The sequence below is a fragment of the Prunus avium genome, chromosome 7 (genome assembly GCF_965620075.1).
Source record: "Prunus avium chromosome 7, drPruAviu1.hap1.1, whole genome shotgun sequence".
NCBI lineage: Eukaryota > Viridiplantae > Streptophyta > Magnoliopsida > Rosales > Rosaceae > Prunus > Prunus avium.
The window spans coordinates 34,064,433-34,083,159 of NC_142290.1; the positions used below are offsets into that span (position 1 = coordinate 34,064,433).

Here is an 18,727-nt window from a genome sequence, read left to right on the forward strand (position 1 = left end):
CAAGCCAAGGCCATATATTAATCAACATGTATTATATTTGATAGTTTCGAATTTTGATATGCGGGGGTTGGTGGAAAGGTTAAAAACTTGAAATTAGCAAAAATATTGTTGTTTTGAGGAAACGACGTCGTTGCCAAGTATTTATCTCTGTGTGTTTTTGGTGTCTTCTTCTGACTTAATTTAATCAGCTGGGGGGGTCTACATTTAAGTCAGAGGTAGTTCAGTTGTGGAAGAGACAAACAACTTGCCGCACAAGAACTTCTTTCCTAAGGGTTAGGTTAACAAAGAAAAATTGGTATTTTGCTCTATAATAAATAGAAAAATTGGGCATTTATATCAAACAGAAAAATTGAGAAAATGAAGTCATTTCATTTGTATCATCACATTATTTATTCTCCAAGAAGGAACAACAATGGAAGTAAAGTTCAAAGTAAAAAATTTCAAATGAAAAATGAGTATGTTCAATTAGAACATACAACCATGGCTGTCAATCAAGCTAACACTTGAGGCTGCAAAGCTTAGAAATCTAGAAAACCCAATTTCCCCAGGTGCAACCACAGTTGCTGCTGAATTATTATGTGCAATTCTTCTTCTTTCTTCTTCTGCTTCTTCTTCTTCTTCCCCACCCAATGAAACCCAGTTACAAAGTCATATGTAATGTTAGTAGTATATGCTCTGCTATAGTTGAGTCTGTATGAGAAACTGTGCTGGTTCCGAATTTGCGGTGAAGCCAAACTTGGATGTACAATACTTCCTATGTACCCCTGTGAGTCTCCCTGTTGGTGCCTTCTGGTGGAAGCCAACCATCAAACTTGAGCATTCTCTGTTAGCACAATTCAAGAAATTACTACTCATTAGTAAATTCTTCATGTAAATGTTAGTTGTCAAGAAATTACTTAATAGTTAAAAATCTTCTCATGTAATGCTCTAATTTAGGGAAGGAAGAACTCACAAAAGCTGATCTTCTGAGTAGCTTGTGTGCCACTCACAGGTTCTACTCCACTGCTTGAACCCATAAAGAGTAGCTTGAGCAGTATAGACTGCAGCAGCAGCTAACAAAGATGGTGGAAACTTGAGCATCTCATACTCCACCAGAGAAAGCTCCATCAAGAAGAAGGATAGCAGTTCAAGCTGTTTTGAGGTCATTAAAAAAATTTAATTAGAATCCCATTACCGCGAGAAACTAATTGATTGATATTAGATGAAGCACAGCTTACCTTCTTGTCAGATTGAGCAGCCTTGAGGAACCTTTTCATGAAAACATACGGCGTCGGAACTGACATGTTAAATTGCAATGTATTAAGCATCAAGTTCTCCTGCAGGTTTAAGAAAGGCAAAGAAAGAGAATTTCAGTTAGACCTATTGCTTAGAGAAGTAACTTTATTTTCAAAGTATCAAAAACCATTAAGGATAGTCAACCAAATAAAGAAAAACGAATTACCATTTCCAGGACTTCCTTCCTTGTGTAAGCCTTATCCGATATAAGGATTAAATCCCCAACAACTGGAACAGAAACTTCCTCATATTTGCATGCTAAAAGCATGGCAACCAGACCAACCAACTGAAGCTTCTTTCTTACGACTGTTTGCTTGGATAAAAATCTATCTATAAGATTCACAGTAAGAAACAACGTCTCCTTCAGGAGTTCAAACTTGTCGTGCACCTGTTGATTCCAATAAGCAGATTAATCATTTACGAATGAGGTTGATTAAAACAATATGCATTGCTGATTAATGCACCAGAAACCATCTGCCATTTTAGGCATATTGAGTCAGTAGGAAAGGATAGTATACCTCAATAAGCCAGTCAATTAGTATAGCCCTCATCTTCTCATTGATGTCAAATTGTTGTTCCAGATAGTTAGGTGGGACACAGCTAAAACCCTGCACATATGAGTGTTGGTTAGTCGTCACACTTGGTTTGAATCTGATGTTTTCCTACTCAGTTTCAAAGAGCACATCAATAGTTTTTTGCTGAAAGAGGAAATAAATCAATTTCAGCTGAGAAGCCTAAGTGAAAAAATTGTACAAGCATCTTACAGAAAAGCTTTTCATGTCAACTAAGAATGTAAGCCAACCAATTTTAAATAAAGCTTTAGCTCTAACATAAATGCTTCCCCCGTATGTAGATATTGCTATTCTCTCATGACCTTAAAAAGAAATCCAAAACAGATTTACTTGTCATTCTAGATATGCAATTCTAAATGTGGCAGCTAGGTTAGCATATAGTATAAGCACATAACAAGCCTTAGCATAAGCCTACGCTATTTCCTTCAAAGCGCGAATTGGATGAGTTTAAAAATATAATTTTAAGGTAGGTCATGTTTCTTGTGTAATTTGTAGAATTTGTTTCTATGAATGTTTGAAAATGAATTGACAGTAAGGCTAATTTTTCAACCACGGAATGTTGCTAACTTTTCAACCGCATTGGAAAAAAAGAGAGCAACTTACCTCCATTCTCCTATAGTAAGCATAAAGATCCTCAACATATTCTACAACTGCAAGTGGATTCTTCAAATCGCAGCCATCAATGTCCACAATCGGCTCTTCCACAATATCCTCCATCTCAATCTCCTTCTAAAAGATTTAATTTTTAATTGAATCAGTAAATTGGGTTTGCCAATAAATAAACACAATCCAAAACTTGACATGTTTTCCAGAAACAAAGAAGTACCGTATCATCTGCTTCATCCGGCACTGTTTCTGCTTGTTCTAAAAACATGGGCTCTGGTTGGTCAGCCTGTTCTTCAGGTGACTCGCATTCCTCGTCTATGAATATACAATCTCCAAAACCAGTTGAGTTGGTGGCTGATGTGTTTGGTAGCTCGGGCAACTTTGTTTCCTGCTTATATAAATCACAGCAACCATCAAATAAGGTAAAACAGATAAATAGAGTGCTTTTATAGGAGGGATAATGGTACCTTCGGACAATGCTGCTGAGTGCTTTCAATTTGTGCAGCGAACTTCCTATAGAAAAATGCAAATCAAAATCATATTCCGATGAAAATACAGATTAGCAATTTCACATTGTTGTCTTAAGATTTAAACAAACAAAAATGAAAATGTCTCAGTTGAAGCATGAAAGATCTGAGATCAAAATTTGAATTTCATTCCTTTTTTTTTTCCCGCATTCTCTTGACAACCCAAAAATGGAAAAGAAAAGTGAAAAACAGAAGGGTCAAATTCTAACCTTGTAATTGGTCTATGTGCTGGATCTGCCTGCTTCTTTTCATAGAATTCATGTTTTCTGGGTAGAGAAAAAAAAACAAAAACAAAAATCAGTTCAAAAAAACAAAGGCTGTCCTAAAGATGAAGAATTCAAAGGTGGGCAAACAAGGAAAATTACTCTGGGAAGGCTCTCTTGTTAACAACACAGGGGTATCCTTGAGCTGCCACTAAACTTTCATTAATGACTCCTAAGGCCCTCCTGGTGTGCCTAACCTGCTGTTGTCCAAGCTTACCGGTACCCACATTTAGTCCTCCTACATTTTATTCCAAAAATTTTTATAAAAAAAAGAACAAAAAAAAAGTCAGAATCTTTGGCTTTTACATCCATCTCCACCCTTAAATCTCACAAATCTAATGCCAAGATTGTGCAAAATCAACCCCATTCACCTTGCATAGTTGTTGGTCTGACCAGATTAGAACGGTTCTCATCAGAAATAACCATTTTTGCTGTTAATGATGGTTATCTGAAAGGAACAATCAATCAAAATCAAACCCAAGTGAGCGGAGGCTTTGAAGAACTCAGTCACCCTCTATAGTTTACCCCAAGAGAGCATCTAAGACTGAGAGAGCCCACAAATACAGGTACTGGTAGAAATAAAAGTGGCAGAAACTGTGGGTATTTGTCTGAAGGGAGAGTGACCCAAAAGCCCTCACTTTTTTCAAATACAACGGCTAGTGTAATCTGACCGTTGGATCATGCGGATTGAGATGACTTTCTATGTGTGCCTCCGTCCTAACAACGGTCACCTGGTTGGCATGTGGTACGGTCTTATGGGATTTCAAATTAAACAAAATTTTATGTCTCAGAGTGAGAGAGGGAGAAAGAGAGAGAGTTTTTAACCTTTTTTATTTTATGATATCCAATGATTGGGGGTTGGTCGGTAGAAGACAGTGCTTTTTGGTTACGCTACCTCCAGCCACAGGACAATCATATGCGCTCCAGCCCACCGGAGCCTTCTATTTTTCATGAAAATTTTAAAAGTAAATAATCCTATTGACCTAATTAGGATGGTTATATTTAGTAGATTAGTAAGGTCTAAATGATTTAGCATCTGACCAATTTGTGTAACTTCTTATTTGTCAAAAGATTTTGAACCTATTATTGAAATTAAGAATCCGACTCTCGTAATCTCCTTTTCAAATTGTGTAGAAAGGGGATTTTCTTATATTTAACCACAAATTGGAATTGTTAAATGTAATACTACTTCTGCTAATACGATTGCTTAATGTGATGCGGAGTTACATATCTTGAAGAACGTTATTTAAGTTATAAAAGCATTCTCGCGCTAATGAGCGGGAAAGAATTTGAAGAACCGTTGATAAAATCTAGTAGAGTGGGAATGACCGTTAGAAGACTGCAAGAAAAATTTATAAAAGCATTAACGAATTTGTTGTTTCATTTATTTGAAATATTAACATAATGGTGAGTTGGCCAGCCAAGTTATTATTTTCCTTTTTTGAATAAAAGCAAAACCATGTTCAATGAAATGGAGTGATGAGTGTTGCATGCAATACACCAAATTTATTGCAATGAAATGCAATGACTCATTGAGTTAGGTGTGAAGGAGCTATCATAGCAGCTTTTTGTGGCACAATAAATACTTTCCATAAGTATCTAATAATTAAAATAGGGAAATTAGTAAACAAGATGACATAATAGCCAAAGCCATAAGTAGACTAGAATTGAAAATTCCTATTTGGATGGATTTTTGTAAAATTTAGATTCAACAATGTAGTAGAAATTGATTAACTGGATTTTAGAAATTTTATTATATTAACCAAAGTCATGTATAATTTATAAACTTGATAGGTGTTTGAAAAATATACAAATTTGACTGATTAATTAAACGGGAGATTTGAATTTTATTCGACGAAAAAAAAAGGGAAATTTGAAATCTCTCATTTTCTTAAAAAAAATAAGTTGCATGTAAATTTATTTAACAAAGAGTGGGCCATTACGAAAATAGTATGTGGTTTTATTGTCCAGAATATGAATAAAAAACCATTGATAGATAGACACTATCATATCCAAACCAAGGATAGTAAAATTACTTTTTCTGGACAAGATGGGACATCTCTTTTGGCATACCCGTTCCCGAAAAATATTCAAGCTATTCAAAAGTTGGACAAAACAAGAAAAAAGGAAAAAAAAAAATATTTCTGTTAGATACACAAAATATTACAAATGATATGATAAAAATTGGATTGTGAATTTTCCTCGTGATGTAATTTATTAATACAATCTCCCTGTCATTTGAAAAAAAAGTTGACACGAAAAACAAAACTAAAATTAAACAAGAACAGAGAAAGTACATTTGGTCTGAGCACAAAAAAGAAAAAGAAAAGAGAAAAGTACATTTCGCGAATTCAGGCCCACTCCATTGCTCCGCTCTGGGCTATAACCAAACAAATCAAGGAGAAAGAGAGTCTAAAACACCCCTTTAATAAGAAAACATACTCAATTCAGCGCCACTCACACTTATACAAAAGACCATCCTTGAAAATTTGTATCCCGCTCCCCAAAATCGTTTGTACTAAAAAAAGAGAACCATCCTTGAATAAATTATGAAATAGATACAAAATTTGTGATACAATCATGCTCCTTAATCAAAGATCAGTATTAACTACGGCTAATCAAAATTGTTAAACCGAAGAATGAAGAGAAAAAGAGGGCAGACGGCATAATGAAACAATGAGCAAAACCTTGAGGTATTTTTGAGGGTATTTCCCCCAGCTCCTAGGATTTTATGATACACCTGCAGACGAAAATGGAAGAATTATTCGTGCCAATTGTGCGCATATGAGAAAGAGGATAAAGGGGGGAGGTACAAAAACATACATGTCATTTTGTTAGTTTTGGAAAATATTATCTCTTAAAGAGACTAGATAGTCGAGGTAGACCGCCTTTCTTGTTGTCTGCTACTTGTTTGCATTTCTGAATCTCCTCACTGCTGACGACACTAGGTAACGGAGGTAGACTGCCTTTCCCCTTGTCTGTTACTTGTCTGTCTTCCACAATCTCCTCACTGATCACTTTCTGTGTTTTCTTCTGTAACATGTTTTTCAGCTTAATGGTATCCTCCTGACCTGAATTATGCTTCTTAACTTTCTTTAATTGCTGCTTGGTAGCCATATCAGGTGGCATACATTCCTGCAGCTTCTCTATCGTCTTCAAGTGCATCTTCTTCTCTCCCTTATTCTGGAACTTCTCATCCTCAGAAAGCTCCTGATTTTTCTTAATCCCCTCCTCTTCCTGTAACTGACATTTTCTCTTCTCCAACATATTTCCCAGAACTGCAATTAACTCTCTCTGGGGTGCTTGACACAATTCAACGACCTCTTGCTTATTGATAGCTGTATCTTGCTTGAACAGATTGCATTTCTGTTCTTTCAACTTCAGTTTCTTGGACATCTCTTGTTTTACTTCAGGGGTATCTGGTATAAGGCTGCGTTTTCTACCCTTATTGTAATTTTTAACGTTCTCCTGCAGCAGGTGGTAGTCCAACTCCTGAACAACTTCCTTCCCTTGCAAAATCCCACTGTCCATGGTTTCTAAAATAACTTTTCCAATAACAAATCTAACCTCACTCAAATAGCCTTTCCCAAGTGAGTGGTAATCAATCTGAAAACTCTTCCTTCCTTTATTGTAAGATTTGATGTTCACCAGCCCTTTAAAAATTTCAGCAACCTCTTCAGCCATTTTCTTTGGTACAAATACCTAAAGCATCAAATAAGTTTTACTCGTATTAGGGACATATTATAAAACATAAAAGCACACCAACCAAAGAAAAACTACATACAAGCACTCCAACGAACATTTTTAAAAGAACCACTACAAGGGTTACCGCCTGGGATGGCATTTGACAGAAACAGCGCATAGTAGGCCATTAAAAGAGTCAGATAAGGAGAAACTAGAAAAAAAAACTATCATTTAGTCTATAGTCCAACAATTTGTGACTTTGTCCTTTGAGAAAAAATCAAGGCACGCTAAGGTAAAAGGTAACAAAAGTTCAGATAAAATCATTCTGCACCATGGTTGAATATTAATGCTATGTGTGATAACAACACCATTTAAGGGTGGGATCAGCAAACTGCAGATAAGTGACATGAGAGGCACTGCATAACATACTTCTCTTTTTCTTTTTGTTCTGCTCCAAGTTACAGCTTAGGGATTGAATATCAATTAGATGTACTTACCAACCCAGAGCATGGGAAAACAGGATATCTGGACATTGATTCAATAAGACTCTCTGTTGCAGTTAAAGCAGAAATAGAATCTAGCACAAAAGAAGCTAATTGGGAAACTTCTTTTGCAAGTTCTTTGTCTGATTTAAATTCAGATGAGCATAAGATCTCAGGTACATAATTAAAGATCCCTTCAGCATTGTCTCTGGAAAATTTAACACCTTCTTCCCATTCTTCATGATAGAGGACAGAAGCAAAAGTCAACACTACAAGAGCATCTTGTGGGTTATTGACTAGTGCAAGGTGAAATGCCAACAGTCCGACCCTGTAATAGACAAAAAAAATCAGTAGTGGCAACTACAGTACACATAAAAACCCAAAGTTTGTACCAAATGCTGAATTCCAAGTTGATTAGGAGTAATGAACAGGCAAAACTAGCTTAGGAAGTGTCAAGTCCTGCAAATCTTGTACTACAAACCTCACTTGAAATCATTTCCATAAGTTGATTGCCAATATATATGGGAGCAAAACTGTTAATTCCTAAATTCAAAATTTTAAACTAGTCCCCGGGAACAAGTTTATAAACTAAACAAATAAAATGAACTTTCCATGATGTGTTAAATACTATAAATTAACAGAAACAAACAATAAACAATTATCTCACCATAAACTGGATTCAGAAGGTCGATCACAGCTAACCACTTTATCCAAACTAGAGAATAGCTTCTGTTGAAAAAGAAAAGAACAATCAAAGTCTAACTAAATTTCAGTGCTGGGTATACATTAATTTGGCTCAACATGGAAAAAAAAATAGTCATACACTAGAGACCTATATTTTCTTGTCTTTCATAATCTCCTAAGATTTCCAGAATTATGGATTTCCTTTTTTTTCAGTTAAAACTGAAGAAACTTTTTGTAGTGCAATGCTTACCATCAACATCGTGGAACTCTGAGCAGTTTTCATATTTTTGCTCTGTCGATCAAAGTATGCTGCCTGCAATGCTAACAATCTATCATATATGCAACTAATGACTAAGAAATTATTTTATAATAAGGCAATTCAGGAAACTGCGACAACACATACATGAAAGGGAAGTAGAATTTTGAGTAGATCGAATCTCCATAGCAAACAGAATGATGGCTCAGCAGCTCCATAAGAGAGCATATAGTTCAACTCCATCATTATTCTGGACTGAAATGAAAATGAATGTCAGTTTAAACAAGTGACATGAGATCTCATCCCTCCAATAAACAATTGGAAAAGGAGAAGGTACAGCAAATAAACTTAAACAAATACAGTCCTTATGATATACCTTATCCAACTTTAAAATGGATGAAGAAAGCCTATGCATCGCAGTCTCAGTTTCTTTTGATATTGACAAACTCAGACGAGCAGCAATTCTTAAACCCCGCAAGATTCGTGCTGCATTACAGAGTTTGCATATGATCCCGTTTTTTTAATCCAATACAATCATTCAGCTGTTGCATCCAAATGGTGTCAAAGTTTGCATAAAAAACACCTACCGCAATCCTCTTCAAATGACAACTTGGCAGAGCCTAACGTCCGTAGCTAAGTCCATGTCACCCAGCAATAACTCATCTTAATAAACTTCAAATGATATATTGGTAAGAAATGAAGTCTACTATTAACAAATGGAAATTGATACCTTTAAGGACCTCAAGTCCACCATTCCATTGGCATAATCATAGATCTTATTTGCAAAAGGATCAAAGAATAAACTGCATGCACAATTCAAAATGTCTCCTGAAGTTAGATGGCATTGAACTTACACAGTTCAAATGAATCAAGAGTGTTTAAAATTGCTACCATACCGTCATATACAGTAAATTGAAAAATGGAAGAACGGAGTTACCTGTTAATAGTGAAGTCCCGATTCATGCTGTTTCTCCAACGGATGAAATCTTTCTTATCACAGCCAGGTGGCCTACAAGGGGAATCAGCTTCCTTTTTTCCAGCATGTTTTGCCACCGTTTCAAAACTGGACACCTGTTACAGGAATCAGATGCAGAACAAAAGAACATCATCAAGGTAGGATACTAAATGCAAGAGCATACTATTTGAACAAGTTTAAGACATGTCAAAAAAGAAAAAGTCATGCCAACAAGTTAACATAATTACAAAATTCACCAACCAACCTCGATGACAGAACCTTTAACATGCACCCTACATATAGGGAATCGTCGTCCAACAATTTCTGCACGATAAAATTGCTTCTTGATCTGTAAAAGCATTAAACAACCAAAAAGCCTGAATTTCATCCGCAAATTATCACAACCTAACGGAGTAGAGAAGAAAACTTGAAAGACAATGTAACAAAACCTGTTTAAGATTAGCTGTAGTGATCACATCAAAGTCTTTAGGTACTCTTTTGAGGATCAAATCTCTGACACATCCACCCACTAAGTAGGCTTCAAACCCTGCATATATAAAAAGATAAGCAAACCATCCAACTCCAGCCTAAGAGAATAACGTCTTTAGCTGAATAATTTGGACCAATCCTTGAACTGGGGAAGAACACATAAGTTCTTAACTTAATACAAATACAAAGCAACATCAACACAAATACATATAATGACAATGAAGGCAAAAGTAGAACAAAATGTTACCTTCACTCTGAAGAATTTTTAAGACAGTCCAAGAGGGTTGCGAAACCATGGAGGGTTTTATCCCAAGATTCCTCGAATCCAACTTTTTCCATTTTGACATATCAATGCAGCCTACCAATTCACAAATGTACACAATGCAATTAACGTTTCTTTCAAAGAAATGTACAGAGTTTAATGAATATACCTTTGTCAGGAACCGAGTCTGGCACCATTTTAGTGTGAAATTGAGCTTGCAATCCTCCTTCAGACAATGCATGGAAGAGTCTCTGCTCATTAGGAAACCATTGTCACCCACGTGTTCGACAAAATGCCTGAACGAAAACAGAAGCTCAGGGAAGTAGAGAAAGAGAGAGACCTGTTGTTTTATTAGGGCTCTGAGGCGAGATAACAAGTAATTATTGGAGCCTCCCGGGGTTATTATCGCCATCGGAAGATGAATATCATGGCGCGCTTTCTGGTACCTTTTGATTATGTGTTTGCAGCACAAGCAAATGTGAGAATTTGTGCTTTACAATTGTCTTTCTTATAAACCTAGTTTAATTGCGCAAACACCCCTGAAGTTTAGGTGATTTACGCATGCCATGTCAATTGAAAACCAAATTTCTTATGGAGCTATTTATGGCAGTTTTATCTTTACCTTTTTGTCTGGACTTTTCAACTTTTATATGGCACATAATTAGAGTCACACACATACCATCACATATTAGTCAATAACTTAGGTTATGAAAAAAAATGTTACAAACTTTGGGTTATGTAGCATTGTTCAAACTAACTAATTTTCTAAAGTATGTCCAAAAAAAAAAAAAAAAATTTCTAAAGGACGTGAATTAAAATATAGACTCATGGTAATAACTCATGCATTGACTCTATATAACAATGTTCAAAGTCAATAATTTTTTAAACAACGTGGATTGAAGTCGAACACGAGGTCTCCAACTCATGCACTAACTCCGTTTTAACTTTTAATTTTTTCATGTTTAGTTTATTTTTTTCAATTGCAAAAGGCATGTAACTCAAATAGTTTAGAGCAGTTATATCTCCCCTTAAAGTTTTATGTTCAAATCCTCTCTCAATACCGTTTGTAAAAAAAATCAATAAATCAATTGTTAGAATAATTGTTAAATTTTTAAGGGATGGATTATTCATAGACAAAGGATTTCTCTAGAAAATGCCACTAATCCCCAACTGAGAATCAAGGGTTACATGATTTAAATTTATCAATTTAGTACTACAATTCAATTTAAGATTATAGGATGATTTTATAATCCTTTTTTGGTTTAATAGTTTTTATAATGCTCTTTTTTTTTTCTTTTCTTTTTTAAGAATAATTTTATAATGCTCTTTTAAACCCTTTACTTTCTCATATCAAACATATTATTAGAAGAAAAAAAAAGGACAAATCCCATTGGTTTTTTTTTATATACCTTCCTTGGCTTGGGTGGGCTAAGGCACCTCAGATTCCACCAATTATTTATTTATTTGATTATAAAATTCTCTTTATTTATTTATTTTTCTCTTCTTTCCCATTGGCATTCATCCACCAGCTGAAGCCTGTGAGCTCTCTCCCCCTTCAATCCCTCATCGTACCTCAAACCCCCCAATCACGACCCAAATTTTCGTCCAAGTCTAGTTCCGCTAGGGTTTCTAGCATCGCTCTGATCCGTCTGATATTGTCACTGAGTTTTTGAAATTTCAGAGTGTGAGACACCTCCGACTATGGGAGGAGGAGGTGAGGGTTCTGTGGACGACGGGACCTACTCCGACGATGGAGATGGAGTCAAGGTCAACGTCAACGTCAGATGCTCCAATGGCTCCAAGTTCACCGTTCAGATTAGCCTCGAATCCACCGTTGGATCGTTCAAGGAAGTTCTCTCGCCAAAATGCGACATTCCGGCCGAGCAGCAGCGTCTGATTTACAAGGGTCGGATCTTAAAGGACGATCAAACCGTCCAAAGCTACGGTACTATCTATTTCTTATTTTTTCACCACATTAAACAATTTCATGTATGTTTGTATTTTGGTGTGTGTTTTGTGGTACAGAATTGAGATGGGTTTTCATTTCACTGCTGTGATTGAATCAATGTGTTCTCTGATCCATTTGTGTTATGTTTTCTTTCCACTATAGATGCATTTTCAAGTTACTTAGGGTGCTAGTTCACATTACATTGTGGCAGAGGCTTGGTGATATAGTTGAAGTTCAATCTTCATCCAATGTGTAATTATGGATTATACAGATACCAGAATGTGTAATGTTGGGTTTGCTCCTTAGGTAATCGACTTGAACCCTTTGATATTATGGTTGAGAGAATTAGAGAAAGCAGGACTAAAAACTTGAATAATAGGGCTGGTGTCACTAGGAGCAGAGAGCATTCCTCATCTCACACGCATAGAATCTGGTTGCATCTCCTTTCCCCAAAAGGCTTTTGACTATGAACCTTTGCTCTGAAGTTACCGGGCTATAATTTTTTTTTTTTAATTTTGAATTTTTTTAAAATTCTTTTTTCTTATTGATAAATGTACGTGTGCCAGAAGCTCATTTAAAGAATAATTTCTGGGAACCTTGCTTGTTTTATTTGTCTTTGTGGTTGCTGGTAGTGTTGCTTGGGGTGCATGCTCTGAAATTTTTTGTTTAGACATTTGACAATTCCCAGCGAAGAAATCTTTGTCATGTAGAAGACAACAATTTAGGCTTAAATTATTTGGTAAGTGAAGCTTAAGATTTATAATGGAGCAGTACTGATTACATTTGCAGACTTTAAAGATGTTCTGTTATTATGATAAGTCTTGCTTAACTTTTTCCAAAAAAAAAGAAAGATAAGTCTTGCTTAACCGTGGCTTCTGTTCTTTGGTATCAATAGGTTTGGAGGCAGATCACACTGTTCACTTGGTTCGTGGTTTTGCACCGCCTGTGTCAGCCAACCCTGCTGGTGCAACCAATGCTGGAGCTGCAAATTCCACCCAAGCAAGGGGTATTGGATCCAATGATGGTGGAACATTGGGAGGGTCTGGTTTTGGAGCCTCACCATTCCCGGGACTCGGACTTAATGGTATGGGTGGCACTGGTGGTCTGTTTGGAGCTGGGCTTCCTGACTTTGAACAAGTGCAGCAACAATTGACTCAGAGCCCCAGCGTAATGAGAGACATAATGAACACGCCTGCCGTTCAAAATCTTATGAATAACCCTGACATAATGCGGAACTTGATTATGAACAACCCTCAAATGCGTGAAATTATTGATCGAAATCCCGAGCTAGCACACGTACTTAATGATCCTGGCACGCTCCGTCAGACACTTGAAGCAGCAAGAAACCCCGAGCTTATGCGTGAGATGATGCGTAACACTGACAGAGCCATGAGCAACATTGAAGCTACTCCTGAGGGATTTAACATGCTCAGGCGGATGTATGAAAACGTACAAGAGCCATTTATGAATGCAACAACAATGGCTGGGAATGCTGGGAGTGATGGTTCAAACCCATTTGCATCTCTTTTGGGGGCCCAAGGTGGCAACCAAACCAGATCTGATTCAATGAATGGTTCTCCCGCTCCAAATACTAACCCGCTTCCCAACCCATGGTCCTCTACAGGCAGTAAGCCCTTGCTCACTTGTTTCTGTTCTACAATGTTTTGGTTTTGAAGATACAGTTTAAACTCTGTTTGCTTTGAGTCCTTTATGTTCGTTGGGACATATTGCACATCTCTTAATGATCCTTTTTTTATAACATTCTATGTTGTCCGGATAAAGATGTGGTATTTCATCTATCAGTCAATGGCACAAAGTATGACGAGGCAGAAAAGTATTCAATTTTTCTAGATAAGAGGAGGGTTGGGCTGTGGACTAGATAAGAGGTATTAGGCTTTTCTCATCCTTGGTGAAGCGGAAGATACCACTTAAGCTAGCAGGCATCTTCTCTGATTTCAACTTATAATTGAATTGGTTGCTGCTTTGTCCAAAATAGCTGTGGTAGTAACAATATTAGCCACAATACAATGAAGAACTTTAGGAAACTTTCCAACCTTTTGCTTCCTCTGGTTAAGGTCAAGATTTTTATGTTCCAATGTTGTTTTAGTCCTTAAATCAGTCGTTAACTAGATCTGAATCTAGCAGCTGGAGTTGCCGAAACGAACACCACAGCATCGAATCCTATCGGTGATGCTAGGCTGCAGACACCAACTCCCATAGCTGGACTTAACTTTCCAGAGTTTGAAGCATTGGGTGCCCCGCCACAGGATTACAATTCAATGAATCAGTTTATGCAAAATCCAGCTGTTTCTCAAATAATGCAAAGCCTCATCTCCAATCCTCAGTATATGAACCAGGTATCATTTTATTCTCTAATAGAATAAGCTTGAGGATGAAATTTCTCTTTTCTTAACATTACCCGTCTGCAGATTCTAGGTTCCAACCCCCAGTTTCGAAGCATGCTTGATTCCAATTCTCATTTAAGAGAAATGATGCAAAACCCTGAATTTCTTCGTCAGTTGGCTTCTCCTGAGACTATGCAGGTATAGTTGTTCAGTGTGCCTAAGCTTTTGACACATGCATGTGCTCTCTCTCTCTCTCTCTCTCTCTCTCTCTCTCTCTCCTAGTTCACTTGAATCTTGTCAACTGGAATAAATAGTAAACCTTATTTTTTGTGGTTTTGAATGAGTTTAACCTGGGAGACAGAGCCGCTAATGTTTGCATATGTAAGAGTGACGTATGATGTCCAATTAATGATTAAACTTGAAAACGGTACCTATTTGATTCTTGCTTCTTCATTGCCTTTATTTTGTCTCCTCTCTTGCAGCTGCTCTTGACTGTGCAGCAATCACTTATGTCTCAGTTTGGTCGGCAACAGCAACAGTCAACCCAGTAAGAAGTGACATAATTTTATGTTCGATATGTCTGATAGATATATCCTGAATTGATATTTCTCCCTTAGCTGCCTGAGGATTCCATATTGACCACTATGGATTAATTATGCAACTTGATTGAAGTCTGAAACTGTATGTCAACAGTTCCTGGCCAGTTCAATTGGATGTTTTACTTTCTCCTCTGGACTAAGCTTTGAATTGTTATTGTCATTATTTGTCCTGACCTTGCATTTAGTTGTAAAAAAGTTGGGTGCTGATCATTGGTTCAACTGGTTGGACAAATAATAAATTTAGTCACTTAGTTTAGAAATATTGGCTCAGGATCATTGAATCAACTCTGATGGGAAAATAATACATAACATAACTGTGCATGTTCATTGGTGCTTCCTTTTCGGTGGTCAGGAAGATCACAGTAAACAAAAACCCCTAGTTTAGTGATATTTCCAATTAAGCTTCATGCTGACTTTTGGCTTTGGCTATGTTTCAGATTGCTGCATCTCATAACTTTAATTGGTTTATTTCTGTTACCTGCAGGCCTGGCTTGGGCCATTTTTATTTTTTGCCATATAATACTATTTGCATTGCTTCTGTTTGATCAGTTGTCATTACTGGTTTTTGCTCATAGAGTTGTACTAAATCAGTCGTTCTTGCAGGGAAACAGGTCAAACTGGTGGAACCGCAGGTATCCAAGTCAATATCCAATTTCTATTTGCCTTTCTTCAGAACTACTTGTATGCCTGACAGATTTTAGGAGATGATGTTTGCACAGGCAATTCAATTTGTCTGCATTGCATCACTTGAAACTATTCCTAACAGTGTTTGTCACACTGAATGCTTTACTTGTGATGGGTTGGGTTAAAATTTGGTACAGGGTGGGTTATTATTTCTAATTTTCAATGAATGAAAACCATATTGTGAAGTGAGATTCCAGGAAAACGTTCCCTGTCATTTGCCTAATTTAAAAGAGGAGAGCAATCATTTTTCTGTTTCAAATATATTCATCGCGGTAATTGGTTGCATGTTAATGGTTTTGTGAAAACAGGATCATTCAATAACACGGGGCTAGAGACGCTGATGAACATGTTTGGTGGGCTTGGCACTGGCAGCCTGGCTGTTCACAATAGGCCTGATGGTTACTACTTACTTATCATTTCTTAGAAAAGGATTTCCTTTGTTTGTTCTGTACTAATCCTATCCCATATATTTCAGTGCCACCGGAAGAACTCTATGCTGCACAGCTTTCACAACTTCAGGAGATGGGTTTCTTTGACCGACAAGAGAACATAAGGGCTCTGATGGCCACTGCAGGAAACGTCCATGCAGCAGTAGAGCGACTTTTGGGGAATTCCGGTTTATAGGTTGTAGTAGCAACTTTTCTATTAATCTGGTTATGTTCATGTGGTGGCTGCTGAGATTGGTCATGCTGGACCTGAGATGTATTAAAGTGCCCATTTTGGGTGTGAATAAGCTGATAATACGAGCCTTAAGTTTGTGGCACAAGCTATTCTCAATGGATTATGGTCTCTCTCTCCGGAGGCCTGGCAGTCCTCAGTGTACATACTTAAGAAAATTTCGTCATATGAATGGTTTGGAAAAATTTGTTTACCAAGGAGTGCTTGCAAAATTATACAAATATCCCATCTTTTTTTATCTTTGTTTTTCAACTTCCAACGAACTCAATAAAATTATAAATTAACCAAACGCCATGTCGTTCAACTGGCCCAACTCATGATTAACTCATTTAACTTATATCTCTCTTTAATTTATTCCGTTGCCACAATATTGAACTAATTCAAAGTATTCCCTCATTTAGTTAATCCTAATTAGCTAAGTGGAAGTTGTCTGATGGTAAAAATGATTTGATAATTTGGCATGAGCTTTTTGAAAAGTTGCAAATAGCCTACATGTCATTGCAGGGATGGACCCAGGATTCCAAATTGGGGCGGGCTAAATCTTCAAGATACGACGGTACGAAAAAATTACATGTTAAACTCGACGGTACGAAAAAATTTCATGTTCAACTTAATGGTATAAGTTAATTTTATTTTATGTTGAACTAAGCAAAATTTACATGTTAAATACTAAATTTTTTGTTGTGAAGAGGCAACGTCTTTTTGTCAAAAAATGAAGAAGTAAAACAAGCCTAAATACAACACAAACAAAAAAAAAGTATTAAAAACACACTTTCTCTCATCAGCTCTATTTCTCCCTTTGACCGAAAACATTAGTTCTCTCTTATAATAAAATTATATAGTATTCTTAACCAACAAACAATTATATATAGTTTGTTTATCTTTATACTACCCATGCGTGTCGGCCTGCCCAAGTTCAGGGCAAACATTTGTTATTTTTTTATTCCTTTAACCTATATATCACATCTATTTATGCCCTAACCCAAGACATGTGGGTATTTTTTTAAAGAGTAGGCGGGCTAAAATTTACTTTGGACTGTAAAAAAATTAATGCCCCCGGGCTGTAGCCCAGGTGAAGCTACAGGTCCGTGCTTGTGTCATTGACCTAATCAATCCCGTCATGTAATTTTTTATTTTTTGGATGAACGAAAATTTAGGGGGAGGCTACCCCATCCCTAAACTAGAGCATATCAAGACCTCTTTGAGGACTTACATAGGGGGTCTTAGTCCATTTTTTGGTTTATAGATTACTCACCAAGAAGGATTGTTGACAGCGGGACTCGAACATATGCCTTGATAGCGAAGAGAACAATCCTTACTAACTTAACCAACCCTCGTTGGCATGTAATTTTTCTTTTAACCAATAAATAAGAGATGACTCCAACAACTTAAGACCTATTTCAACATTGAAAAGAAAAAAAATCCGAAAGCTGGTCAATACATATGACATGTTAATTAGCCATTGAAGTTGAATTTGGCCAACTCATAAATATATCTACTTCTCACTTTGTTGTATGAAATTTATGGATGTACCATATCTGGTTAGACAAGTAATATGACAAGTGATACTTAGCTCATTCCTGCGGTAATTTAATACTAATTACCTATTTTCCAAATTCGAATTACAGGTGCAATGTATCTTAGCTTGTTACAAACGAAGATTTTTCCATATTTGGTGTACTTGCAACAATTATTTTCCTAAGGTCATAATTGTCATTTCAATAACCAAAGCTTTCATTGCGTCTCTCATCCCCAACCGGTTCGCTTCCTGCCTCTATGAAAAGGTACCCAATCGTGATCGGCGATGTGGCCGTACCTTCATGCGTGGACCACCACTTACCACCGTGTGATGGATCACACATGAACCTCAACGGCCGATATTGAAAGAACACAACCCTACACAAAGTGGCGCCCTGCATATTATTTTCCAGAAGTTCCCATTACAACATGAAGAGTCGCATTGGAGTGCCCATTGAGATTGAGAGACGCATCCTTTATACAGAACACCATGTGCGCATTGAGATTGAGAGACGCATCCTTTACAACCCTAACTAGTTGTAAACAAAGTTCAAGGTTTTGCCAACCAAATATTATATAAACGTTTAGGGCACCATGTGCGCACGGACATATAGTTACCTATTTTTCTCACAACACCATGGCTAACCAGCAGAACACCACCAACCGCCTGGCCTCCTCCGCTGAGGGACAGCAGCAACCCTGTAACGACAACGTTAATGTTAACGTTACGGGTGTTGCTGCTACTGGTACTCCATCATTTCCAAACCCTCCCCCTCCGAGCACTGCTCAACTCAATTTTGCTAGAGGGTCCTCTGTGAGTCCTCCTGGTCTCAATAGAGGACCCTCTGGCAAAGGGTCATCCACCCCTAGGAGGGTTTCGCCCTCTGGCAGAAAGTCTCC

General features: G+C 37.1%; 3 protein-coding genes across 4 annotated transcripts; 1 reads left to right on the forward strand and 2 right to left on the reverse strand.

The window, feature by feature from the left end:
* Positions 1 to 349: 349 nt before the first annotated feature.
* On the reverse strand, positions 350 to 4,012 carry LOC110754739 (G2/mitotic-specific cyclin-2-like). Its single transcript, XM_088255966.1, has 11 exons — positions 3,615 to 4,012; positions 3,346 to 3,481; positions 3,190 to 3,246; positions 2,921 to 2,966; positions 2,674 to 2,841; positions 2,451 to 2,576; positions 1,794 to 1,883; positions 1,442 to 1,663; positions 1,218 to 1,316; positions 953 to 1,131; positions 350 to 823 (listed from the first exon to the last, which is right to left on the reverse strand). Exons 1-11 carry the CDS (start codon positions 3,667 to 3,669, stop codon positions 679 to 681), a joined length of 1,323 nt encoding a protein of 440 aa, XP_088112092.1. The 5' UTR covers positions 3,670 to 4,012; the 3' UTR covers positions 350 to 678.
* Positions 4,013 to 5,406: 1,394 nt separating this feature from the next.
* LOC110754751 (Polynucleotide adenylyltransferase family protein) lies at positions 5,407 to 10,568 on the reverse strand. Its single transcript, XM_021955866.2, has 15 exons — positions 10,396 to 10,568; positions 10,225 to 10,306; positions 10,041 to 10,151; positions 9,754 to 9,851; positions 9,570 to 9,653; positions 9,287 to 9,420; positions 9,080 to 9,152; positions 8,937 to 8,982; positions 8,726 to 8,835; positions 8,497 to 8,604; positions 8,344 to 8,406; positions 8,077 to 8,138; positions 7,425 to 7,737; positions 6,067 to 6,945; positions 5,407 to 5,983 (listed from the first exon to the last, which is right to left on the reverse strand). The coding sequence occupies exons 1-14, from the start codon at positions 10,465 to 10,467 to the stop codon at positions 6,094 to 6,096; spliced, it is 2,208 nt and encodes a 735-aa protein (XP_021811558.1). The 5' UTR covers positions 10,468 to 10,568; the 3' UTR covers positions 5,407 to 5,983; positions 6,067 to 6,093.
* Positions 10,569 to 11,512: 944 nt separating this feature from the next.
* LOC110754734 (ubiquitin domain-containing protein DSK2b) lies at positions 11,513 to 16,506 on the forward strand. 2 transcript variants are annotated; one of them, XM_021955845.2, is made up of 8 exons: positions 11,513 to 12,000; positions 12,899 to 13,630; positions 14,146 to 14,360; positions 14,433 to 14,546; positions 14,831 to 14,895; positions 15,551 to 15,579; positions 15,940 to 16,029; positions 16,107 to 16,506. In XM_021955845.2, the coding sequence occupies exons 1-8, from the start codon at positions 11,757 to 11,759 to the stop codon at positions 16,253 to 16,255; spliced, it is 1,638 nt and encodes a 545-aa protein (XP_021811537.1). In that variant the 5' UTR covers positions 11,513 to 11,756; the 3' UTR covers positions 16,256 to 16,506. The 2 variants fall into 2 exon arrangements, with proteins under 2 accessions (XP_021811537.1, XP_021811538.1); XM_021955846.2 differs by having other exon boundaries at positions 11,516 to 12,000; positions 14,149 to 14,360.
* The last annotated feature ends 2,221 nt before the right edge of the window (positions 16,507 to 18,727 follow it).

What these genes read in the sequence shown, in the direction of transcription:
- LOC110754751 (XM_021955866.2), bottom strand. Translation starts at nt 10,467, where the DNA reads ATGGCGATAATAACCCCGGGAGGCTCCAATAATTACTTGTTATCTCGC. An exon ending in CGGGACTTCACTATTAACAG is followed by an intron (nt 9,153 to 9,286) that starts GTAACTCCGTTC and finishes TTGTGCATGCAG; the next exon opens with TTTATTCTTTGATCCTTTTG. An exon ending in CCTTCTGAATCCAGTTTATG is followed by an intron (nt 7,738 to 8,076) that starts GTGAGATAATTG and finishes TGTCTATTACAG; the next exon opens with GGTCGGACTGTTGGCATTTC.
- LOC110754739 (XM_088255966.1), bottom strand. Translation starts at nt 3,669, where the DNA reads ATGGTTATTTCTGATGAGAACCGTTCTAATCTGGTCAGACCAACAACT. An exon ending in CTTACTATAGGAGAATGGAG is followed by an intron (nt 1,884 to 2,450) that starts GTAAGTTGCTCT and finishes TCATATGTGCAG; the next exon opens with GGTTTTAGCTGTGTCCCACC. An exon ending in TAATTGACTGGCTTATTGAG is followed by an intron (nt 1,664 to 1,793) that starts GTATACTATCCT and finishes TGGAATCAACAG; the next exon opens with GTGCACGACAAGTTTGAACT.
- LOC110754734 (XM_021955845.2), top strand. Translation starts at nt 11,757, where the DNA reads ATGGGAGGAGGAGGTGAGGGTTCTGTGGACGACGGGACCTACTCCGAC. An exon ending in TCAAACCGTCCAAAGCTACG is followed by an intron (nt 12,001 to 12,898) that starts GTACTATCTATT and finishes TGGTATCAATAG; the next exon opens with GTTTGGAGGCAGATCACACT. An exon ending in CCCATGGTCCTCTACAGGCA is followed by an intron (nt 13,631 to 14,145) that starts GTAAGCCCTTGC and finishes ATCTGAATCTAG; the next exon opens with CAGCTGGAGTTGCCGAAACG.